This window comes from Fundulus heteroclitus, chromosome 9, assembly GCF_011125445.2.
Source record: "Fundulus heteroclitus isolate FHET01 chromosome 9, MU-UCD_Fhet_4.1, whole genome shotgun sequence".
In the NCBI taxonomy this organism is placed as follows: domain Eukaryota; kingdom Metazoa; phylum Chordata; class Actinopteri; order Cyprinodontiformes; family Fundulidae; genus Fundulus; species Fundulus heteroclitus.
The window spans coordinates 34,195,977-34,217,826 of NC_046369.1; the positions used below are offsets into that span (position 1 = coordinate 34,195,977).

At 41.2% G+C, this 21,850-nt stretch overlaps 1 protein-coding gene across 1 annotated transcript in view; it reads right to left on the reverse strand.

Annotated features, from left to right (window-relative positions):
- The window catches only part of lpp (LIM domain containing preferred translocation partner in lipoma), a 194,263-nt gene that overhangs the window by 48,271 nt on the left and 124,142 nt on the right, over nt 1-21,850 (reverse strand). Inside the window, exon 8 of the mRNA XM_012861169.3 lies at nt 4,938-5,034. Within this exon, the coding sequence (XP_012716623.2) occupies nt 4,938-5,034 (97 nt within the window). The remainder of the gene's footprint in view (nt 1-4,937; nt 5,035-21,850) is intronic.

Consider the following 21,850-nt stretch of genomic DNA (forward strand, 5'->3'; position numbering starts at 1 on the left):
GAACGACAGCTTTCTCGACTTGTTTTGCTGGGAAAAGTCTTCAAAGACTTGTCCTGGGTAATTGCTGGACTGCACAGCAGTCCGAGTTGTGTGACTTGGAAGCTGGGCTGAATCTAATGAAAAGTTTCCTCGTGACATCACAGAGCCGGAGTGTAACGTTAATTCAGTTGAATTAACCCCCTCTGGACCAATGAAAACTCACCACGGCTGCTTCAGATTACAGTTCATCAAAGACAATAGTGACACCAATAAAACTCTGCCGAATGGAGACAATGATCCAGTCCGGTAGTGCGCCAGAGATCCCAGCCCCACTTTGATTAATCTTGTTAATTACTAGCCTAAGGGTGTCAACAACTGCCAGCGCTCTTTCCCCCTGAACCCACACCAAAAAAAGCAGGGGCTTGCGTGCCATTAGATCCTTTGTAATTACAAAAGTCTCCTGCTCGGGGACTTGTTCCCCCACAGCCCTGAATATACAGTGGGAACCATGCCGGACTGAAGTTAATTTTACCAGAAATGGGCTGACTTTATGTACATTATTCAGCGGGGGAGGACTTGCAGAGCAGCGTGTGCCTGTGCTTGAACTCTCCGCTAATGAGTCCCAGCAGTCACCTCAGTCGTGGGCTTTTGCCCTCGCTCTCTTCCCGTCTCTCAGTTAACTCAGCTGTTGTCTTGTCTAACCACAACATGACCCTCGCTCTACTGCTCAGGCAACAGCCAGCCTGTCAGCTGGGAATGCAAACCCAAACGTACGCTGGCTTACATCTTCTATGCCTTCTCTTTTACCTGCTAGCCTCCTTTACACTGGCAGGAAAAAATATTCACACCTTTTAAACACCCTCCCTTTTTTTTTTGTAATGCTAGCCTTTCAAGCCTTAGTGTGTTTAGTTGGGATTTCCTGAGAAAAACCAACAAAAAGTTTCAGTCAGGTGGAAGGAAAAAGCTTAACGGCTTTTATAATTTTTAGAAAATAAAAGTCCGAGCGGTGTGTTGTGCATTTGACAGGGCCGTGCTATAACATTAACATGCTTTGATCTGAACCAGTCCAATGTAGTTGTATTAAAAGTTGTTGTCCTGCTGGAACATTCACATCTGGCCCAGTATCAAGTCTTTTGCAGCCTCTAACAGGATTTCTCTCAGGATTGTCCTGGATTCAGCTCCATCAACAGCACCGTGCCGTTCTTTCTACGCTCTACAAACTCAATTACTTTCTTCTTGCCAGTCTTCAATTAAAGCAACGTTTGTGCAATGCACGACCTCCCAGCTAAAGCGAAGCATCCCCACAGCACGATGCCCCCACCACCATGTTTCACAGTGCCAATGGTGTGATCAGGGTCAAATAGTTTTTTTTGTCACGCAAGAGTTTTGCATATAGGACAAAAAGTTACATTTGGGTCTCCTCTGAACAAAGCACTTTCTGTCCATGTTTGCTATGTGCCCCACATGGCCTACTGGCAAACTGAAACAGCTTTAGGTAGCTTTCTCTTTACAAGACTAATAGCTGTCCTGTCAATAAATTAATTCAACTCAGCTATGGCTCTTTGTAGCTTCTCCAGAGTTACCATGGGCCTTCAGGGGACTATAGAAGGCAACTGGTTGCACCATTTTATTAAGCGTTACCACTGTAAAAGATTATAAAACGTTGCTTACTTTTGCAACATTGTCACTTCACACATAAAAGCCCAATAAAGTGCATTCAAGTTGAGATCGCAGAGTGAAAGTGGAATTAAAACTTGTGCAAGGCACCGTAACTTCAGATAAAGCCTGTATCATGTCCACATCCACCCCACTTCTCTATCAAATGGCTACACTTTGTCACAGCCTGGAGATCCACCTGACCTAATGTCTAATGTGAACCAATTACGGTCTTTACATGTGTGCGCACCAACGTGAAGCTGAATATCCCTTAATACCAGTTAAATACATGTCCCTGTTGCTATAATACACCTACACACACTATCGTGGTGTGCCGTGTGATTATGTGCCGATATAAAGCCTTCTGCAGCGTCTCGCTGAATGAGCTATCTAATGGGCATGGGAACTAATTCCAGGGCAAAGGGGATTAAAGGCTAAAGCAGAGGGAGCAGCACGGGGCTGGCACTCTCTGGCAGCTCAGAGGGCGGAAAAATAGAGATGATGTATAAATGCACAGAATCCTTGCCTCCTGAATCCTATTTTGCAGAATAGTATAAAAACTGGCATTTTGTTTAATCCTGACAGTTCTATATCTTCAGATTTTTTTTCTTTTGGAGGGGGTCTACATGTTTAGTGATTCATCCAGGAAAAAAAAAAATCTCTAACGAAATATTGATATTCAAACCAGCCTCAGAACTGGTTCAAAGTTTGTTTGTTTTTTTACAGCACAAAACACTGATTACATCTGATGCCTATCAAATAATTAGCGAAAGCTGTCCTTTCAGTGTAGAGAATCTATGTCAGCGGATGCAACACCTGTCCTGTACTCCACAGCCTGGAGACATCTAACAACGGCTTCCAGCAATGCTAAGCTAAACTCTGGGGTCACTCTGGGAGCTAATCTAGGAAAACGTATGCAGTGTTATTCTGATAACCCATTAGCCCACATGACTCTGTTCTGCAGTGAAAGCTTGCAGCACTCAGGAGGAGAAGGAGCCTCTCCCTTTTTCTTCCAGCTTAAAAAAAATGCCACAGTGAAAAAGACACGGTGTGTGCTCACTGCACTATTATTTACATAATTATACCAATGAAATGTGTTTAAATAGCTTTCTGTTTTCTCTACAAAGCTCTTGCCATCACTCCTTACACATGCATCAGGTGTTCATTCAGACAGCATTTCTTCGAGCACCTATGACTGCCGTTATTATGAGGAGACTGTTGTCATGCCAGCAGCACTTTGAGCTGAGGATACAAGTCCATAAATAGCTAAACCTGCTGTTCAGTTCCATTCAAACACAATTACAGGAAGCAGCGCTTTAAATTGTCCCACAGTCCAAGACAGAGAGCATAAATCCCCACGTTAAGTGACTCCCAGCACGAAGAACGCTTCCGATTAGCTGATGTAAACGTCATATTTTTCATACTTATAGACTAAATGTTGTGGAACTGGTACATGAGGATTCTCCAATCCCTACTTTCTGCTAATTCGACGTGCTAGGCAGGGAGGAACCTGGGCTTTGATTCCTGAGGCAATCTTACATTGTAGTAAGGCCTAAAAAAGGTTGACTTATCATTATAACTGCAGCAACTGATAAGCTACTAAATTAATATATTTATGTATGAGAGAAAAATCAATCTCATTAGATAAAGTACACTGTTTCTTATCAGTCTGAAAAATCTATCTAAAATGATTTCTGAGGAACTAAATTAAAGGAGGATTGAGTAAGTTCCAGGTCTGCCCCCTCTGGCGACAACTTTAAATGACACCAGTGTTGTACACGTGTATGGGAGAAGAGGAAAAGCATCTGCTGCTCCGACTGCACAGGTTTTTTGCAACTTGATTTGAAAACAACACTGTAATTCCAGACTTCATTATCTGTCGTTTGGACGCTCTGACTGAACGTGTTTCGATCAGCGGCTCACATGGACCCAGGTGTCCATGTGAGCCGCTGATCTTCCTCAAATTAGGCAAACGGTGCTCACACAATCACGTAGGAGAGAGAGCAATAAAGTCTCATTTTCTGTTGTAACCCACTAACTGAACCATGAGGTGACAACGCCTTTTAAACTTTATTTTTTTTTAGCAAAAGTTCAACATCTCTGTTTCTGGAAATGAGATGGAGCTGCATGGATCTGCTGCTCCAGCCCAATGCAAGCTCCCAGCATGGACTTTAGTTTCTGTCAGGAGAACTGGCACCACACCTGCTGACACCTGAGTCCATGTGAGCCGCCGACTGAAACACACGTTCAGTCGGAGCGTCCAGCATGAAGTTCCCAGCTATAGAAGGCTGATGTTAACCAACCAATATGGAGCAGTTGTCCCCTTAAGACCGCCCTCCTCATTTGCATAGTGAGGCAGAAATTCATACGGTAAAGTAAAAAGAGGAGATGAGGAAATGTAAAAAGAACAAAGGCTTGTATAAGGAAAAAACAATACAAATTATAGAAATTTCTTGATAAAAACGCATGTCTAAGGAAAATGAAAAACAATATCGGTTTAGGACCTCCATACAGCTTTGATACTATAAATTAAAGCAACCTCTCCACCAGTATTATTTGTGACCGTGATCACTCGTATGACATGATGTGCAGAAGCTGGTTTCAATAAGTTTAGTTCTTAGTGGGCCCATCTGCTCACCCCAGTTCCACAAGAGCAACCCATTCTGCACCGGTCCACACCTTTAATTTTGACCTGGACCGAATACTTTTACAGGAATGTAGTGAAAAAGATTTGGAGCCTAGATCTTTCTTATAAACACAAGACATTTAAGGTGATCTCATCCGCAGAGCTAAAAGCTAAGGTTATAAAAACATTTTACTTGTTTGAGTTTATACCTTTCCAATGATTGGCCTAATTGCACTGAAGAACTAACCTGCACTGGGGTGCTAAAAGCATTGGTGTAAGTCATAAAAGGTCTAAAATCCTAATCGTTCCTGTAAACCTACAGAAAGAAAGGGAAATAATGGTTGGTTTTAATGTTTTCTCACTGGCGAAACTAAGCATCGGCTACCACTTTCTGGGTGAGGAACTTGGTCAAGAAAAAACTTTTGGTTTTTTCTTGATCGGTCAAGAAAAAATATATCTGTTTTGCTAGAAATATTAAAACTACAACATAATCTGGGATTTATAGAAACTTGAGGTTGTAAGAAAAGGAATCCTTCTCCTTTCAAAAATCTTCCTTAAGTCTTAACATTTAGTGGACATTTTGACTCAGAGTCATTAACATTTTTGCACCAGTGGCAGATCAATAAAACAGGAGGAAAAGGACCATCTGTGGCTGAGATAAGCTGCGGCATCTTACCAAAATATTCCTCGGATGGAGGGTTGTCCATGTCAAACAGCATCTTTTTGGTCAGGCGTTCTAGCTCGTCCTCTGGGTACGCTGCTGGAGCACCGCCCTGAAAACCACACAAACATTAAATCCAAAACATGAGGAATGCAGAAAATGCTCTGCCTTACACTATGTGCTGAGGTAAAACCTAAAGCTCTGCAAAAACTTGAATAAGCGGAGCTGGAGCCAAGTCTCGAGGTCAAACTGAACATATTCACAGAATAATTAACATTCAGTCTGCCTTTGCCTTCTGGGATATCTGACCCTGGTTAAGGCCCAGACCAGGTTTGCTTTTGTACCAGCTAGAAGGGGGAAAAAAAAAACTGTGACCGTGATTGAATCTGAAAGAAAATGAAAAGGTAAATATTATCAGAAAGCTGCTTTCAAGCTTTGTGCATTAGGGTGATAGGTCAGGTGAGGGGTATTTAGATGAGATCAGCGACGACAAAGAATCTGAAATAGATTCTGGAAAAGGGTGACCTAACCCTCTGAAGCTGCGTCTTCCTCCTCTTTCTTATAAGCCTGCCCTCCTTCTTATCATGCAGTCTCTGACATCTGTCTTCTGTGTGTTTTGCTTCAGGCTGACGTGTCGTGCTTGACATTTTCTGCCAATCATCCTTTAGAGCTCGAAAATCCCCCTTCTCCATCAGCTCCGGCTGTGGGCTCAATCCCATCTCAGGTGCCTGTTTGTCCTTTTTCAGGGACCCCGGGGGCCTGCAGCAGACTCTCTGTGTGCTGCGTGGACAAGCTTTTTCAGAAGACGGCGACACGTTGATGGCCTTCCTAGATCTTTACAGTAGATTTGATTTTCAATAATGCAGCTCAGGCCGAAATCTGTGCTGACCTTTGAGCTGCTTCTAATTGTGACATCTGGGAGTGATCGCTGTAGATTCGGGTTTTTTTATTCATACTTTCATGTGTCAGACACACAAATCTGCATCATCAATAAGAGACTTAATTAAAAATACTTTTGGATACAGAATGCAAGGGTAATTATCCTGGCCTTATTGAATGTGTGTTATTTGACTGTTTGCCTCTAACCTTTGGATAGTTAGCTGGGTGATAATGATGGCTTCAAAATTCACCCTGGGAAATCTATTACACTTTATCCATTGATATTTAGTTTTTTGAGAAAAATGTCAACAATGATTTTAAAAAGCTTTTGTCTTTTCTCTCAAAAGGGCATAGAGGTGCTCTTGATACAAAGCAAAGTATGCTATAGCTTACATTCTCTCAGTAGCAGGATGCATGAAAACAACGGATGCTGATAAATTAGTAAATTCCACTTTGGCATCATGATAATGCCCTCTTTCATTGTTTTACTGCAAAAAGATTAAGCATGTGTGAAGTCATTATTAGCAGGTGGGGTGGGGTAGGAGGGGAATCCTACTAAACTGTATATGTCTAATAAAGTCTTATATTGGCTTTCCACCATTGCACCATCCTTTTGCCACTGGCACTACATGATTCATCCACTTTTATTACGGCTAAAAATTATTGTTGTTGAAACAACATCCACAGCAAGGTCTCGATCTTACGTAAATCAGAAAACAGATGATGAATTTTCCTTTGCCTTTTGAGACAATAGTCGGTGGGAGGTTTGAGGAACCCATAACAACAGTGAAGTCATTCATTCATTTCTGAAGTGAAGTTTTTTTTATCTACAGATCTAAAATCTTAAGACCAGGGAAGAAAAAAACTTAACGGAACAAGGCACTTTTGCTGCAGAGTTGGACACAGTAAGAGGGTTTATCATATCGTTTTTGAAAGATCCTAAGGATGAGCATTCGTTAGCAAACAGATGTTCTGCATACAGGGCATTGAACTGCTAGCTGTTAGCATGAGGCCATACCATCTACCGTGATAGTTTACTCATATTATCGCAGTCACAGTTTATGTTCCCTCCTCTGCTAATGCTGCAGCAGCATGGAGGATGCAATGTCCTCTATGCTGTGACCAGAAGACTTTCAAAAAGAGCATCCCCAGGGTCTTTTTCTGATCTCTATGGTTTTCAATCATGCCTCCCTGTTCTCCACTCTGCCCATCTTCACCCAACATGTTACCTGTCACAGCAGAGGCATTAAAATGCTGGACTTATTGAATACCAACACTGAGGAGGCATACAGCTTTACCTCTCCCTCTTCTGGGGGGGTTGGATCACACCCTGGTTCATCTCCAGTCTGGGTATAAACCCCTTGTACACAGAACCAGCTGTGACACACACACACACACACACAGGAGATGGTCTGAGGAGATTGAAGAAGCTCTGAGGGATTATTTCAGCTCTACTATGTGGGAAGAACTCTGTGGTCCTGATGAAGAGGACATTAACAGCATTATAGACTGCATCAAGGACTATATTAACTTCTCTGTGAACAACAAGGTGATCTCTCATGATGGTACAGTGTTTCTCCAATAAAGGCTCCCCTTTAGATCAGGAAACAATAAGGAGCTAAGGGTTGTGCAGAAGGAAATGAGAAGGAAGATGAGGGATGGGGAAAAATCCAATGGAAGAAGATAGAGGACCAGCTGCAGCAGAGCAACATCTGTGGGGTTTGAAATAACCTGAAAACAATTTCAGGTCACAAACCCAGGCCATAGGAGATGTAGAGTAGGTGAATGATCTCAACCAATTGTTCAGCAGGTTTGATTAGTCTCCCCTACTGCAACCAGACTTATCTTTAACAACTGTCTGCTTTTCTTCCCCAAACTACAAATCTTTCAGTTCCCACTTCAGGCGAGGCATGAGCTGCTGTGTGGCATGATGGAGGACATGTTCAACATGAGCCTTAAGCTGGGGAAAGTACCACAGCCAAGACCTCTTGTGTCATACCAATGCTGAAGAACAGACATTCAAATTACCTCAGCAGCTACAGGCCAGTAGGACTGAAATCGCATCCGATGAAGACCCTCAAAAAGCTTCCTAGTAAAATCTGGTTGGATCTGCTTCAATTTGCCTACCAGCCATGCATTGGCGTGGATGATGCCATCATTTACTTTCTGCACCCATCAGGGTGAGTTCTGACCCATCAGGGGAAATCAGAAAGAGTAGTGGGGCTCATGTTCTTTGAATTCTCCAGAGCTTTTAATACCATCCTGGCAGGTCTTCTGAGGGACAAGCTGGACCTGTCCATGTCCCTGCTGTGTCTTTGACAGGCTGGTCAGTCATACGGGAGCACCGCAATATTTAAGAGCGCAGAGGGCGCAGCTGAATACCCTTTTTGACTCTGTGGTGGCATCAGCCATCTTCTATGTAGTTTATTGGAGCAGCAGATTATCTCTGGCTGAGATGAAGCAGTTAGACAAGCTCATTAAGAATCAAGTATTTTAACCAACAAAAACTTTATCTAAATATGTAAAGGTAGGTTATATAGACAAAACGATTGTACCTCAATATTTTATGAATTAGTAAAAAAAAATGTGTTACTTCTTCTATTTACTGGTACAACAGAAGACAAAGTATTTCCATTTTAATGCACTTACAACAGATTGTTCTGCCATACTGTGTCTAAAAAACCCCACCAAAGTGTTGTTTCAGTGTATTTGAATTTCCAATGTAAACTGACTGAGGGTTCACTCTGACGTGCATCACAGCATCACGCTGTGGCTCCACGGGGACGCAGAGGTGAAAGAGAAAATGAGCTGCTCATAAGGGCCTGTCTGGCAGCTGAGTACGACTTAAGACCATAAAAACACCAAACACAAGAGGCATCTTTAAGAAACACTCATGAATAAAAAAAAAAACCTTTCTAATATGTATGAATGATGTAAAGATGTGATAAATTATTGAACCACTGTAAACACTGTGTTTTAGGAAGGCAGACAGGAATATGCTTGACTACAAAACTTAAAGTAGCACTGTGTAAGTTTTGACCCAAGTATTTGCTTAATTTGATATATATTAAATGATTATCTTTTAAAAAAGCAACACGTCTCAGGAACGACTCAAGCTGGTATATCTTCAGTTTGTTTTAGATGTCCCTGGAATTATGAACAAAAATAATCATAGTTGTGAGTGTTTGGATATTTTTTACCCCTATTTTGTGTTATTATAACCTTTCGGAGTTGCAGGAGAAAATGCACTAATAACTGATGCAGTTTACACACCATTTATGACATTTCTGCTTATTTCAGGGGTTATATTGTGTTGCTGGAAATCTTAATTTGTCTCGAATGTGTTTTTTTCCCCGTCTTTCCTTCCCCTCCTGCTTACTGTGGGTGGCACCAAGAGAAAATGGGGCAACATGTCGCATTCATTCCCCGGTGAAACAGAATTGTCATGGATGACTTAAAAGATGTTCTTAGAAATGTTGTTTAAATTACAAAATATTAAGTATGGATTATAAAATGTTTCAGTTACATTTATTGTGAAGGTATTGCTGGAATACCAGTAATTGTGCCACCGGTGATTTTGTTAAAATCAATTATTCTGTCAGAAAATGTCTGAGAATGGAATGAAGCCCCTGGATTAAAAGAGGAATTTCTTCTCAATTTGTCATATAAGAGGATTTTAATTGGAATCCTGAGGACCACACGAATGAAGTTTTTTTTATTTAAAACTGAGGAAATAATGTGTGTTCAAAACAAATCCGGTGTAGTGCAGCCAGTGCCTCAACTTTTCTACTTCTCTGACTTACTTTAGCAGCTAGCTGTGCTGCAGAGCTACCACCAGCGTGTGCAACAAAAACAACAAATCTTTGAAATCCTGATTTATCCATGTTATTCTTATTTCAGTCCTTTGCTATTCCCGTCTGTTGTTTTGCTGGAAGTCCAAATTTGGCTCCAAAGTTATTGAGCTATTTAATTATGATATTGGTCCAAAAGCATCCAGTGCATTTAAATTATACCTTGCAATGTAACTCATTATATCTGTAGGGCCTGAATATTAGAATAAAGATGTCTTTTCTATCATAATTTTAGTCATATTCCAATACGCAGCATAGGCTGAAATGAGTCTAATCTGTGGTTTATACCCAGAGAGGGCAAGAACCGCTGAGCTCTGCTTACTCCCCACCGTGGATCCAGGAGTGTAAACTTTATGATGCATGACTGCTGCTTGGCCTGGCTCAGGATGCAGCCCGCTGATAGAGGAAGCCCAGACAGTAGGCCTCATTAACTGTGAGGGAGCAACACGTTGGATGTAAGAATCTGTCTGCCCTGCAGGAGCACTTTCTTTCTAGAAAGCAGCTGGGCCGGGATTCCTTGGCACCCTGCGCCCTGCTCAGCCGTTATTAGCCCAGATCGCATGATGGGAGGATTAGGTGGAGATGAAAGGGGAAAATTCCTCAGTGGTTGAGTATTTCTTTGTTGTCAAATGCCATGGCTTTTCTTAGAAATGGAAACTGGCCAAATGTGCTATGCACAGGGGACTGAGAATAGACACAACAAGCTGTATGAAAGAACCCCCCCCCCTCCAAAAATAAAAAAAAGACAGTAAATCTCTTTAGAGTTCAAACGCCTCACAGAAGGTCTCCGGCTGTCAACCTGTGCTGTTAATTTAAGACAGTGAAGTAGACAGTTGAACACAGTTAATCTTAGCTCCACATCAAAAGCAGGTTGGGGAGCGAACGAAATGCACCTATTACCAGAAACAGACTCTTGACTTTAAGCTTCATTTATATCTTATCCCACTCTTCGCCACCCCGCAGCAATGCACTGCCAGAGAGTTTAAAGCACCTTGTTAGGGAGTCTTTTGTGACAGCATGGAATAATTTTTCACTTGAATAAGAGAAAGAAATTGCTTCCCTGCATGCTTTATGATTGCTTCGCAGCTCCTGTTCAGCTTTTCAGAGACAACAATAGAGGCTGTAAAGCAGCTGTGCGCGAGGCAGGCGTGACGTTTCCAGTTATGTCTGGCTCAATTCAGTAAATTGTTTTGCCTGTGCCCTCAGGACACTCAGCCGCAGTTTCGCTGGAGTCGGGGCTTAAATTTAGCGGCGACCGGGTTAACAGCTGCACCTGTTGTCTTCTCTTATGTACAGCGAGTCGGAAGAGGCTGACGGGTTTTAGGTCGTCCGCTGTCTGCTTTCTTTCATCAGCTGTGAAAGACATCCTGATGGACCATCAAATGCCCCCAGACGGACCAGTGATTTTCAGAAGCTTATAAATGTCAGAGCACTTGTAATCAAAAACCACAATAACACGTGTAAGCGACTGCTGCTAGATGCACAATGACAGACTCTTGGAGTTGATCACTGCCCGGCTGCCACATCTATGAATAAAGCAGCGTGAAGTGCTCACTGTGGAATTGGCATTGTGTCAGAAGTGATTAAGTAAGTGGTGTAGTGGAAGTGGGTGGGAAGAAAGCTGGGGGGGTGGGGTGGGGTGGGGGGGCAACTCCTGACACGTTCTCACCTGACGCCCTGACAGTGCTGCGTCCTGCTAAGATCCAAACCTCAGGCTCTCTGTTTCTTGCTCCCACTGAAGTGACAGAGACAACTGCTCACGGGGCCACGGAGCTGCACCTTTCTTACAGGAGGTGCAACAAAAGGAGGGCAACGCGACAACAAGCCGCAACTGTTTACACCTCACCGCCCCCGGCGGTGTAGAACAAGGGACACGTAAGGATCTGGAGGGTGAAATGTGGCAGAGGGTACCAGCTCTGTCCCCGTAATGAAACATCATTCAGTGGGCTGTAATGTGAGGAGGATGACAATAGTTTATTGATCAGACATTTCTGATGTCTGGATGCAGGCTGGCAAAACAATAGATATTAACAATGTGTTTCTTTGTTCAACAACTTACAATTTTATTTTTTTCAATCACCTGGAGCCAGAGATGGTAACCAGAACTCATCTGAGTTCTATATTGCATGAAATCTGGCAATATAGAAATGTCCCAATCCTGGACTTCAGCCTTTGGTAGTTTTATTTGCACAGGAGACCAGCCGCCATCTGTGTAGGTTGTTGAGCATAAAATAATAGGGACATATTTGGTGACATGTTTCCAGTGCCACCGATAAGTGCCTATTGCTCAACCCCTTTTAGCAATGTCTTATAGACTCTTATTTTGAAATAAGAAAGGAAGAAGCTGTTGACCTTTTACCTTGTCGGGTTGGGTCGACAACGCTCACTACCAATTTATTATCATTTATCTGGCAGCGTTTTGGATGCTTAGTAATGCAGATGAATGGAGACAAAGTGATAAAACAGGAAGGATGCGTAACAAAACAGAGACATCCAGCGAAGCTAGCTTATGATGAGGTGTGATACACAGCATCCCATCTGCCTTAAATGAAATGCCTTTTTTTTTCGTTACTAAAACTATCTGAACTATTTTGATAGGTCAATACTAAACCCCGTTGTTCTCCATTAAACAGATTTTAAAATTTATTAAATTGATTTTATTTCTGAAAACCCAAAAATAAAAATGTCATTGTTTTTTAGCATCAAGAATGGCATAGTTTGAGACAAGCATGAAAACTGTAATATATAGGCAGGCCAGGCTTGGACTAAATTATTCTTATACTTTATTAAACATTGATCAAAGGTTCCTCGACATAGTAATAGTAAGGTTGTAAAATTGTGAATGGAGAAACCTCTATAGTAAAAACAAACTGAAATCTTAGCTTTTCTAAAACTAAAAAGGTAAAACCTGGCTTTGTCTTCTTGTGAACCTATTATTGGGCATTGTGTCATCTCTTTATCTGGTTCATTGTATCTAAGAGCTAAATGAAAGTAACTAATTCTTTAGTGATCTTTTGACAAACTGATGACTGCTTTCAATTTCCTTTTACATAACTTACAACGGCGGGAATCTTTAGCCACTTCATGATTTGAGTCCTATTTAAAAACCTGAAGTCCTGTTTTAAAACGATGAATGCATTAATAAATTAAACAATAAACAGCTCTTCAAAACCAAAAACAATAAAGAGTTTGAGATTTTTTACGTCAACCAAAAACAGATTACACAAATATATAAATGAGTACTAAAAATGCTTATGGACCTCTTCTCAGTGGCCATTTGCCGGCTACTTTCTTTTTATCTTATTCATGCCTCAATTCAGTTAACGTATATAATACCAATGCAAAACAAATGTCAATTAAAAGCACTTTACAAGATAATATGTGAGATTTATGGGCAGAAATAAATAAACAAATCAACCCAATAGTATAAAGAGGATTAAATTCAATCAACTCACTGCGGTTAATTTTACTAGATAAGATGCTAGCTGCCACTCATCAGTGATAAAACCCACCATTATGGTAACTTTAGGTCCTGTGAGGATGCATGTCCATGCGTCACAGGTCAGAGCTATCATGTCTACCTTCCTACAGTGGTTCTAGAAATTTTACCTCTGCTCATTTTAGCACCAATGCCCTGCTTCTTTCACTGAATAAAGACCCAGACTCTTTGCAATGAATGTTTCAAAGTTCCACCTTCTGCATTCCTCAAAATTAGCAATCAAAATGATTCATTACAAATTAGAATTGAAGTACAATAAAATTAAGTGTTGAACCTTTGTAAATCAATTTAGGGCCAACCTACAAGTAGATCTTATGCCCCACTGAAAATATCAAAGCAAGAGATTCCTTTGGGGGTGCACAATGGATAGATTTGTGATCCTCGCTGCCAGATAACTGAGGAATACGGTAATACCAAAGCACTGCTTGGAAGCAGCATTTATGAGGCTAACATATTAGAGGTCCCATGCATTCACAAACAGCTTGTGGATAACACAGCTGGCCATTCGGCTGGACTTTCACCGCCTCAGACGCTTACATCTAATATTGATCTTAGTTGATAACTCTCACAACAAGTGAACTGAACTCTTGTGATGATGGGAAAGAAGAAGAGTAGGAAAAAAATGGTCTAAATGCGACTGATATCAATATTCTAATAGAATGCTTCCTTAATACAGTGCAGCTCACGACTTTATCCATCAGGATTCAAATGTTTAAGGGTTAAACATAAAACGCTTGTCTCGTGAAGCACTACACTGCACCGACTTAGTTTTAGTATTTGATTATCGCTCACAACTTTTCTGAACAACTTCCAGATTTAACGGCTGTGAAGAGAGACTGATATAAAAAAAGTGAACCATCCCAGCAATTGTTCTAGCGTTTGAAGTTGTTACAAGGGTAAGGAGAGACCAAAGTAACTAACAGATCTACACTTTGCTTTCTTTCTACCTTTACTTGAAAACAGCACTTTGTTGCACTTTCTGACTCAACTTTGCCGCAATCCTTCCCAAAATGTCTCTCTTTAAGCTACAATAGAAAAAGAAGTTAGTTTAAATGTCAAAATGACAATTTTACTATTTCACACATAACGGATTTGTTTGTAAAAACATTTAACAGTAATGCAGTCATCATATCGGGAAGTAAAAAGCCTGAGCAAAAGGGTGAGGACACAAACAACGGTGGTACGCAGGGGGTCAGAGCAAGTAGACATGGCAACCTTCTATCATGTGCCAGGTGAGTGCTGTATGACTCAGTTCTACATAATAAAATGTAGGGTTGGACAGTCTGCTCAAGTGTTTTAGTCCATGATGACCCGCTATGTAAATCCTACAACTTGAGAAAAACAATGTCTTATGGCAGTCAAGGGGAAAATCAGTAGCTTTTAATGTGCTTGAGTCAAGGTTAACAGCGTCCAACCCTGAACAGAACTGACATTGTGCAATACATCCTACGGGTTCCTCTGAGGTGAACAGATGACAAAGACACTTACATGATGGTCGTTGGACTAAGTAGTATGTCCTGACTTTAGGATAAGTACAACTGCCATCTCTGTCAGTTCACTGGCAATACTAGTATCATATAAGGCCCAAATTCTTACATCACACAAACATATTTAGGCAATTGTTATCATGAGTGTTCATTTTGGAGACGTTTAATCCTGACTATGCAGATTTTGGAATGGCAAACATTAACAAACCCTTCAGGAGTTATTAGAAGGCCCTTTTTGGAAGTGAAAAACAGATATAAACAGACTTTTTTGGCAGAACTTTGGTAAATTATGCAGGCAAGAGGTATAGCATACCCCTCAAAGGTAGAAACATGGTGACTGCTGTGTTCGTCGATATGGGCCATTATGCAAACATTATGCTGTCTTTTGTGGGAGAGGATATTGATAACATTTCTCCCCTTGCTTTAAACCTGACTATAATTCATTATCTTTAAGTTAAAGTTAACAGCATAAAGCAGAAGTCATTCCCTGAGCAACATAACTAAGATGACTCAGAGGTTGCTTTATTGTACCTCAGGGTCCTTGTGTACTCAAGAACCTTCTGCAAGTGGGTTTGGATATACAAATAACAAAAACACACACAACAAAAGTAACATTTCCCTTAGGCCATTGAACAGCTAATAAAAAATAACAGCATTGATGTAGCATTTAATTTTCGAGAGTCACGACTATGTCGACTGAGGACTTAAGCAGGATTTTAGCAAAGAGTAACACCAACCTCTCAGCCCTTTAAGTGTTGCCATAGTTGTTGCATTTTTACCTAAATATGTTGTTCTGCACCATATTCTGCTAATCAACGCATTTCCCAGATCAAATGGACACCAGAAGGTCATATGATGCCTCTGCTGTATTCGCACCACGGGCCCCTGCTGCTGCTGCAGCTGTCCTTGCGTTGTATCGTATCAACCTGTCACACTTGTTCTGTAATCCCTTATTACTCCTGATAATTCACAGTGGTTACGGGTTTCCAACTACATCCTGATGTGGTTCCCAGGTATATTACTTGTGGGTTGAATTCAAATCCCCAATATGTAATGGGAGCGTTCAACTCATAGTGAGTAGGCACAAAGAACATTAGAAGATCCAACAACAAAAGCAGGCTTTCGTGAAGTCCATTCATATTTTCCTGCCAGGACTTTTGTAAGAACTGAGGCAGAATGGGGGCCGTCTCCTTACAACAAGAAGGTCGGGGGTTCAAATCCTGGCTTGGAGTCTGTCTATATGGAGTTTGCATGTTCACATGGATGCTTGGGCTTCCTCCAGGTTCTCTGACCTCGTCCAAAAATGTTCATTGTTATTACTATGCAAGATATTTATTTGGTCCCTCTAAATTACCTTGAGGAGTGAATATGGGCATGCGTGGTTGGTTGTTATGTGTTTCTCTGTGGTGCCTGGACTTCAAATATGCATGGATAAGCGACTATAGACAATGGGTGGATGGAGGATGTTTCTGAAATGTTGCTATTATATACACAATTTCTTCCAAAAATTACAACAACCACACAAAAACACCAAAACAACTCAAAACACAAGGACAAGTATATCAGCCTGCATGTAGTGCTGTAATGCTGCCAAAACCCCCCCACCAAAAATGGGACATCCATACCTGGTTTTAAGACTCTTAAAACCAGGTATAACAAAATATTTTTTTCCAAGAACCCTAAACCACTATTTGCATGTAGATGTAAGGCTGAAATATAATAATGAAAAAAGTTTGCGTATCCTCTGTATGGTGTTATATGAATACGCAGGAGGGGGGTGTTACCGAGACACCAAATAGGTCACAGAGCCAAATCTGCAAGTTGGTGTTAAATGAACAGACGTGAACAAATAAAAAAAATAAAAGGTAGTAAACACCTCCTTTTAATTTTAACAGTTTCCCATTTTGACGGAAAATAGCTGAAACCCAACTGTTTGTTTCTTTTAGACTTTGAGCTCAGAAAGAGGCCGCTCAGTTTTCTTGACTGCGGAAGGCTAAAAATGTGACGGAGAATACCATTATTAGACTGTGCTGTTGTCCTCACATAAACTAAAGATTTTGTCTCTTTGGTCACATTTCGAATGAGATAAAAGTTATACTCTCATAATTAGGTCAACATTTTTTTTTCTTTTGTTTCATCCAGATACAACATGCAAAGACAAGACCGAGCTAGAGCATAAACAGCAAAAAAAAAAAAAAAGCACTAAGCTGAATGTGACAACCACAAGGCAGAAGGAGCCCAATAAACAAGAAACAGATCAACACTAATCTGTGTCTGTATACCTGCAATCAATCAGCTGCATAGTGCCTTTTCTGTTCACAAATGCCCAACTGCACTTCAAACCTTTAGCAGCCTGCATACCTTTAATAACAGCTCAACATCCTCCTGCACCATCAGCACAAACTGCCGAAGACAATCACTCGCAGCCATATTTATCCACAGATTAAATGATGATGGACTTTACAATGGAAAATGCTCTTTACTGTCAATGGAGCTGCAGCTTTAAGTCAGGCTCTGAGGAGAGACGCTTCTTTCGGCTCAATGTGACATCCTGCCTCCTTTTGTCTCCTCAAATCACAATGGAATTATCTGAAATGGACAGAGGGTCCTGACAAATGAAAAGGCCTATTAGGAGTAATAATAAACCCAACAAAAGCAAACGGACCACAGCATTAGTGAGGGTTCACGAGGGATTGGACCTTTACTATTGGATTGCAAATATCTAAAAATAAGCATTTGTTGCTGCAACACTAAGCAAGTGATTAGAGCAGCTTAGGCGACTCCATTTTACCACAACAATGAAAGGATTGCTGGATCAGTCATACTATCCGTTCCGGGAGTTTCTGCAGCTTTCCTGCATGTCTCTGTGTGTCTAGAACCAAACAACTGTTTCGCTTTTAATTTTAAGCATTCATTGGGACAAAACCATTAACTACCTGGTCCTTACTCGGGTAAACCGAAAGTCAGATAAGCAATGCCAAATGATGCAACAGCGGTTCAGTACGTTTGTGCTGATTGCTGGAGATTTCTAGCACAACATTCTCTGTGCAACATTCCAGAAATCTCACAATACATTTTCCTTTTTCCTCTTAAGCGCTTGTAGAGAAACATCAAAGAGTTATTCAGTCCAGTCCAACAGAGTGGCATTGCAGAAAAACCAAGTACCATCATTCAGTAGCTTGTCGGACAACAGCTAGCAGCAATCACTTGTAGCAATCATCTATTATGGTATCACTGGGAGAATTTTATGTGTTTCTTTTAAAAGTGGCTTGTTGAAATTGAACAGTGGACAATTATGGGTCAATCAGCTTTATTCCCTAATTTTGCCATACATTTTGCCGTCATTGGTAAATGTGGTCTAAGCTTTACTCGTCACACAAATCTCCTCATCTTTGACTACAGGGGAGAAATAGCTGATTCTGCAAAGTGCCAAGGTCCTGCAATGGCAAAGGAAGCCCAAACCACCACCCCTTCACCACCATGCTTTATAGCTGCAATGACCGTGAGGCGGTTATGTCAGAACACCTCCACCTCTCAAATCCATTGTTCCAGAGGAAGATCAGATGTGTTGCAATGTTCTTACTTAACAGAAAAAGTGTTGTCTTTTCCATTATCGAGGAAGACTTGCTCCGACTTTTTTTAGTGTTCTGCCATTCCCCTTAACATGGAAATTACTAAGGCATGTCCAGTCTAGGAAGCAGTTTTTTTTTTGTTTTTGTATAATTGCTTTAAAGCAGGATTGTGTAAGTTTGTGTAAGTTTGGAGCCAATATATTAAATAATTTTTCAGGTCAATATATAACACTTGGTGTGAACTGATGCTCCATGTGGGCTGCCCTTCTGAAAATCTCTCCTATGTAACTTAAGAGGATTGGACCCATTGCTGAATGGGTCATGTGACCTAGAGGTCATGTGATCTAGAGCGCAGTTTTATGGCAGTTTGTGCTTCTACTTTTCTCACCCTCGAGCCAAAGTTTGTCATGGCCGAGGGAAACAAAACGAGAAAAACTGTGTCTGAGAAGGCCAAAAAGAGAAAGAGGGACAGAGATCGCACCAGAGGAAAAAAAGAGAGGAGTGGATCTTGCTAACGAATTTACCTGTTGGTTTTTGGTGAAAGACCAATCAGGATGCAAGAGCCATTCTCTTTTTGCATTGTTATTATTAGGCTCTTAAGTCATCGTTTAGGCTGTATACAGAATATGCCCGAGTCAATATTTTTTAGTTTACCCCGTGGTAGCATTGATTAACAAACTGATGCTACTTCGTTCTCACACATTTAGGCCATGCACAAGTAACAACGCTTGGTTGTAATACTGTTTTTGCAAACATGTCATTGCAGTATTAGATGATTTTATCACCAAATACATAACATGCATTACTAACGAAAAAAATCTATGAAAATATATCCATGAACACACAAATAACTAGATCTATGAGTTTTAAAATTGTTGATGGGCAACAAAACAGATGTGACACTCATCTGATCAGACATATTTGGTGTTCTCTGATCCCTCAAAGTGCTCTGCTATCAGATTCCAAAACACGGAGGGAGACTGTTTAAAGGAAAATTCATGTCTAGTAGAACTGGAAGGAGTATGAAATATTTCCTATTAGAATAATATACTGCAGACTGTAAAAAAAAAAAAAATAGCAGCCATTGCTTCTTTAAAATTATTATTAACAAGTTTCCTCAGTAACATCAGGTTAAAACATACTAGATACACAAAAAATTATTGTTTTCCAGCAACAGTCACGTTTGTTGATGATCAATGAATCAATTATTTGACTAGCAGAACGAGGTTGCTACTTCCACTTTTTAATCCAGTGGAAGTAGGTAGTGCTTCTGGCACCGCACGGGCAGGCAGCCTGTTCCAGTAGCTCCCACTTCTAAATTTCACCACTATGCTATTTCTCTCCTGCTTATGCGGTTTATGAGCTTTTGCGCAATCTGACTGAAGTTTCATTGAATGAATAAAAGAAATCTCATATTCTTTTGTTTCTCATTTGAAGGCATATTTATCTTACTTTAGGACCTGGTGAGATGACCACTTACGTTTTCTATTTGCTTTGATTGCTAGGGTTAAATTGCTTTATCTGATTCGATACTACAGAGCGCAGTTTCTCGACTGACCTTTATGTTTCCTTTTCAGTGACACAGCAGAGCACTTTAAAAGAAAAGTGGTGCCTCATTATTGTTGCTGACTCAGTCAGAAGCCTGACCAGGCAGACCTAGACTAACAGGAAACAACTCATGATCTGATTGCAGGTGCTCCATTTAAGATGAACACAAAAAGCATATTTATATGGCTAAAGTTGCCTTGTCACTTTTCAATCAGCTGCATTATTGATTCATTTCATGCAAATGCACACAAAGAGGTGAATATATTTGGGGCTTTATGTAATCCAGTTGATGAATTCGCTGCTTGCAATGCTAAAAAGGTTATGAGTAATCTGCACTGCATTACACTTTGAGAGGAACCATTACAGCGCTGCAAAATTAAGCTCAGGGCCACGTTCTGAGGAGGCACAGATAAAGTATACATTCTCTCCAAACAAAATAGGTCATGCTGTTTCAGCTCCAATTAAATGCTGAAGAAAAAACAAAACAAGAGTCAACGTAGAGAGAGCAGCTGTGTACAGAGCAGCCCGCGATAATTAAAAATTAACCGATTCTATAACTGACGTGTTTCCACAGCCGCTCAAATCTGCGGCGTTAACAGAATTCACATAGCATGATCGACTCGGGCGTGTTCACAGACATGTAACGTATGTAGAGGGGTCTTTCTATGCGTGTAAGATGGTGCGTGCATAAAAACTAGGTCATCTGCTCAGAACTGACGCATCCCCCTGCAAACAGATATTTGAAAATCTGAGAGTGAGGAGAGGGGTGCCACGAGCGATCTGAGGGGAAAAAAAAAAATATATATAGGAAATAAAAACAACCACAACAACAAATGACTGCACAAATTGCCGGGACTGAGATGAAACTTCTTTGGCGCCTCTCTGTGTACCATTACAGTCCTGTAAACGCTGCAAACTCCATATTAAACAGGATGCAGGTTTTCCTGGTTTTGGGTGCGAGCTCAAAGTATTTGTCCAGCTTCGTCCTCCTGTGGGAACCTGAAGCTATATTTAAGTCCGTGTGGTGGACATAATGAGGACTCATACAGGTCAGTCTCCTCAAATCGATGTCCTGGCAAAGCGCACTTCCCTTTTGTAATCCACACTGCTGTCCGTCTCCTGTGTAATTTCACCACCTCAGCAAACCATGATTTATCCCTCTACTTTCCCCTCTAAACAACGACATGGTTTATCGGCACGACAGTCTGACCAGACACTGCCGCTCTGACGCCGCAGCCAAACAATACATGGCGGCCGATCCGCTCAGGGACGCTTCCTTGATTAGACAGAGGGATTGGGAAAAAAAAGAAGAACAAAGTTTAGAAAGTGCACACGTTTCACAGCCTCCAACCCGGGGGAGGAATAAAGCCTCCCTATTTGTGGACAGGAGGAGGATGTGAGGAGCTCAGGGAGGAAGAAAGTTTCGGCAATTCTCCATAAACAGAGGGAAACTTGTTTGCGAGCTCAGAGGAGTTGGCACTGATGGGGGAGACCATGCACAGAAGGAGCCAGCAGGGGCCACTGTTTATGCAGGGGGTGGGGGGGGGGGGGGGGTGATGGGGGGCTTACTGCTTTCTGAAATCTGAAGCCTGCTTTGAAATATTCTTTAAATTCAGTTTACAAAAGATGTCAGTGCACTTTAAACTGTACACAAATGTTTACTCTTTTTAATATTTTATCACATCACAAACTTCCATGTGTTTCATTGAGATTTATTGTGACAGACCAACACAAATTGGAGCATCTTTGTGAAGTGGAAGGAAAAAGATACATGGCTCCCTTTGAATAAATTCCAACTAAATATCGGTAGGCAAGGTCAGGGGTGGCAGCCGTTTGCGTTTCTAACTACAGCAAGGACGGGGGAGCAATCCTTGAAGAGGATGTAGAAGCTTTAAAGCAGGCAAACAACCCTGAACATACCACCAGAGCTTTTGTCAGACGGTTTACATCGAAGCACGTGTGTTAGAATGGTCCAGTTAAAGTCCTGACATAGAGTCAGAAAAAAAAAAGATCTTCACTACATGATGCTGCCACTACCATGTTTCATAGTGGGAATCATGTACTCTCATCTGCAGCTTTGTTCCTGGCACAC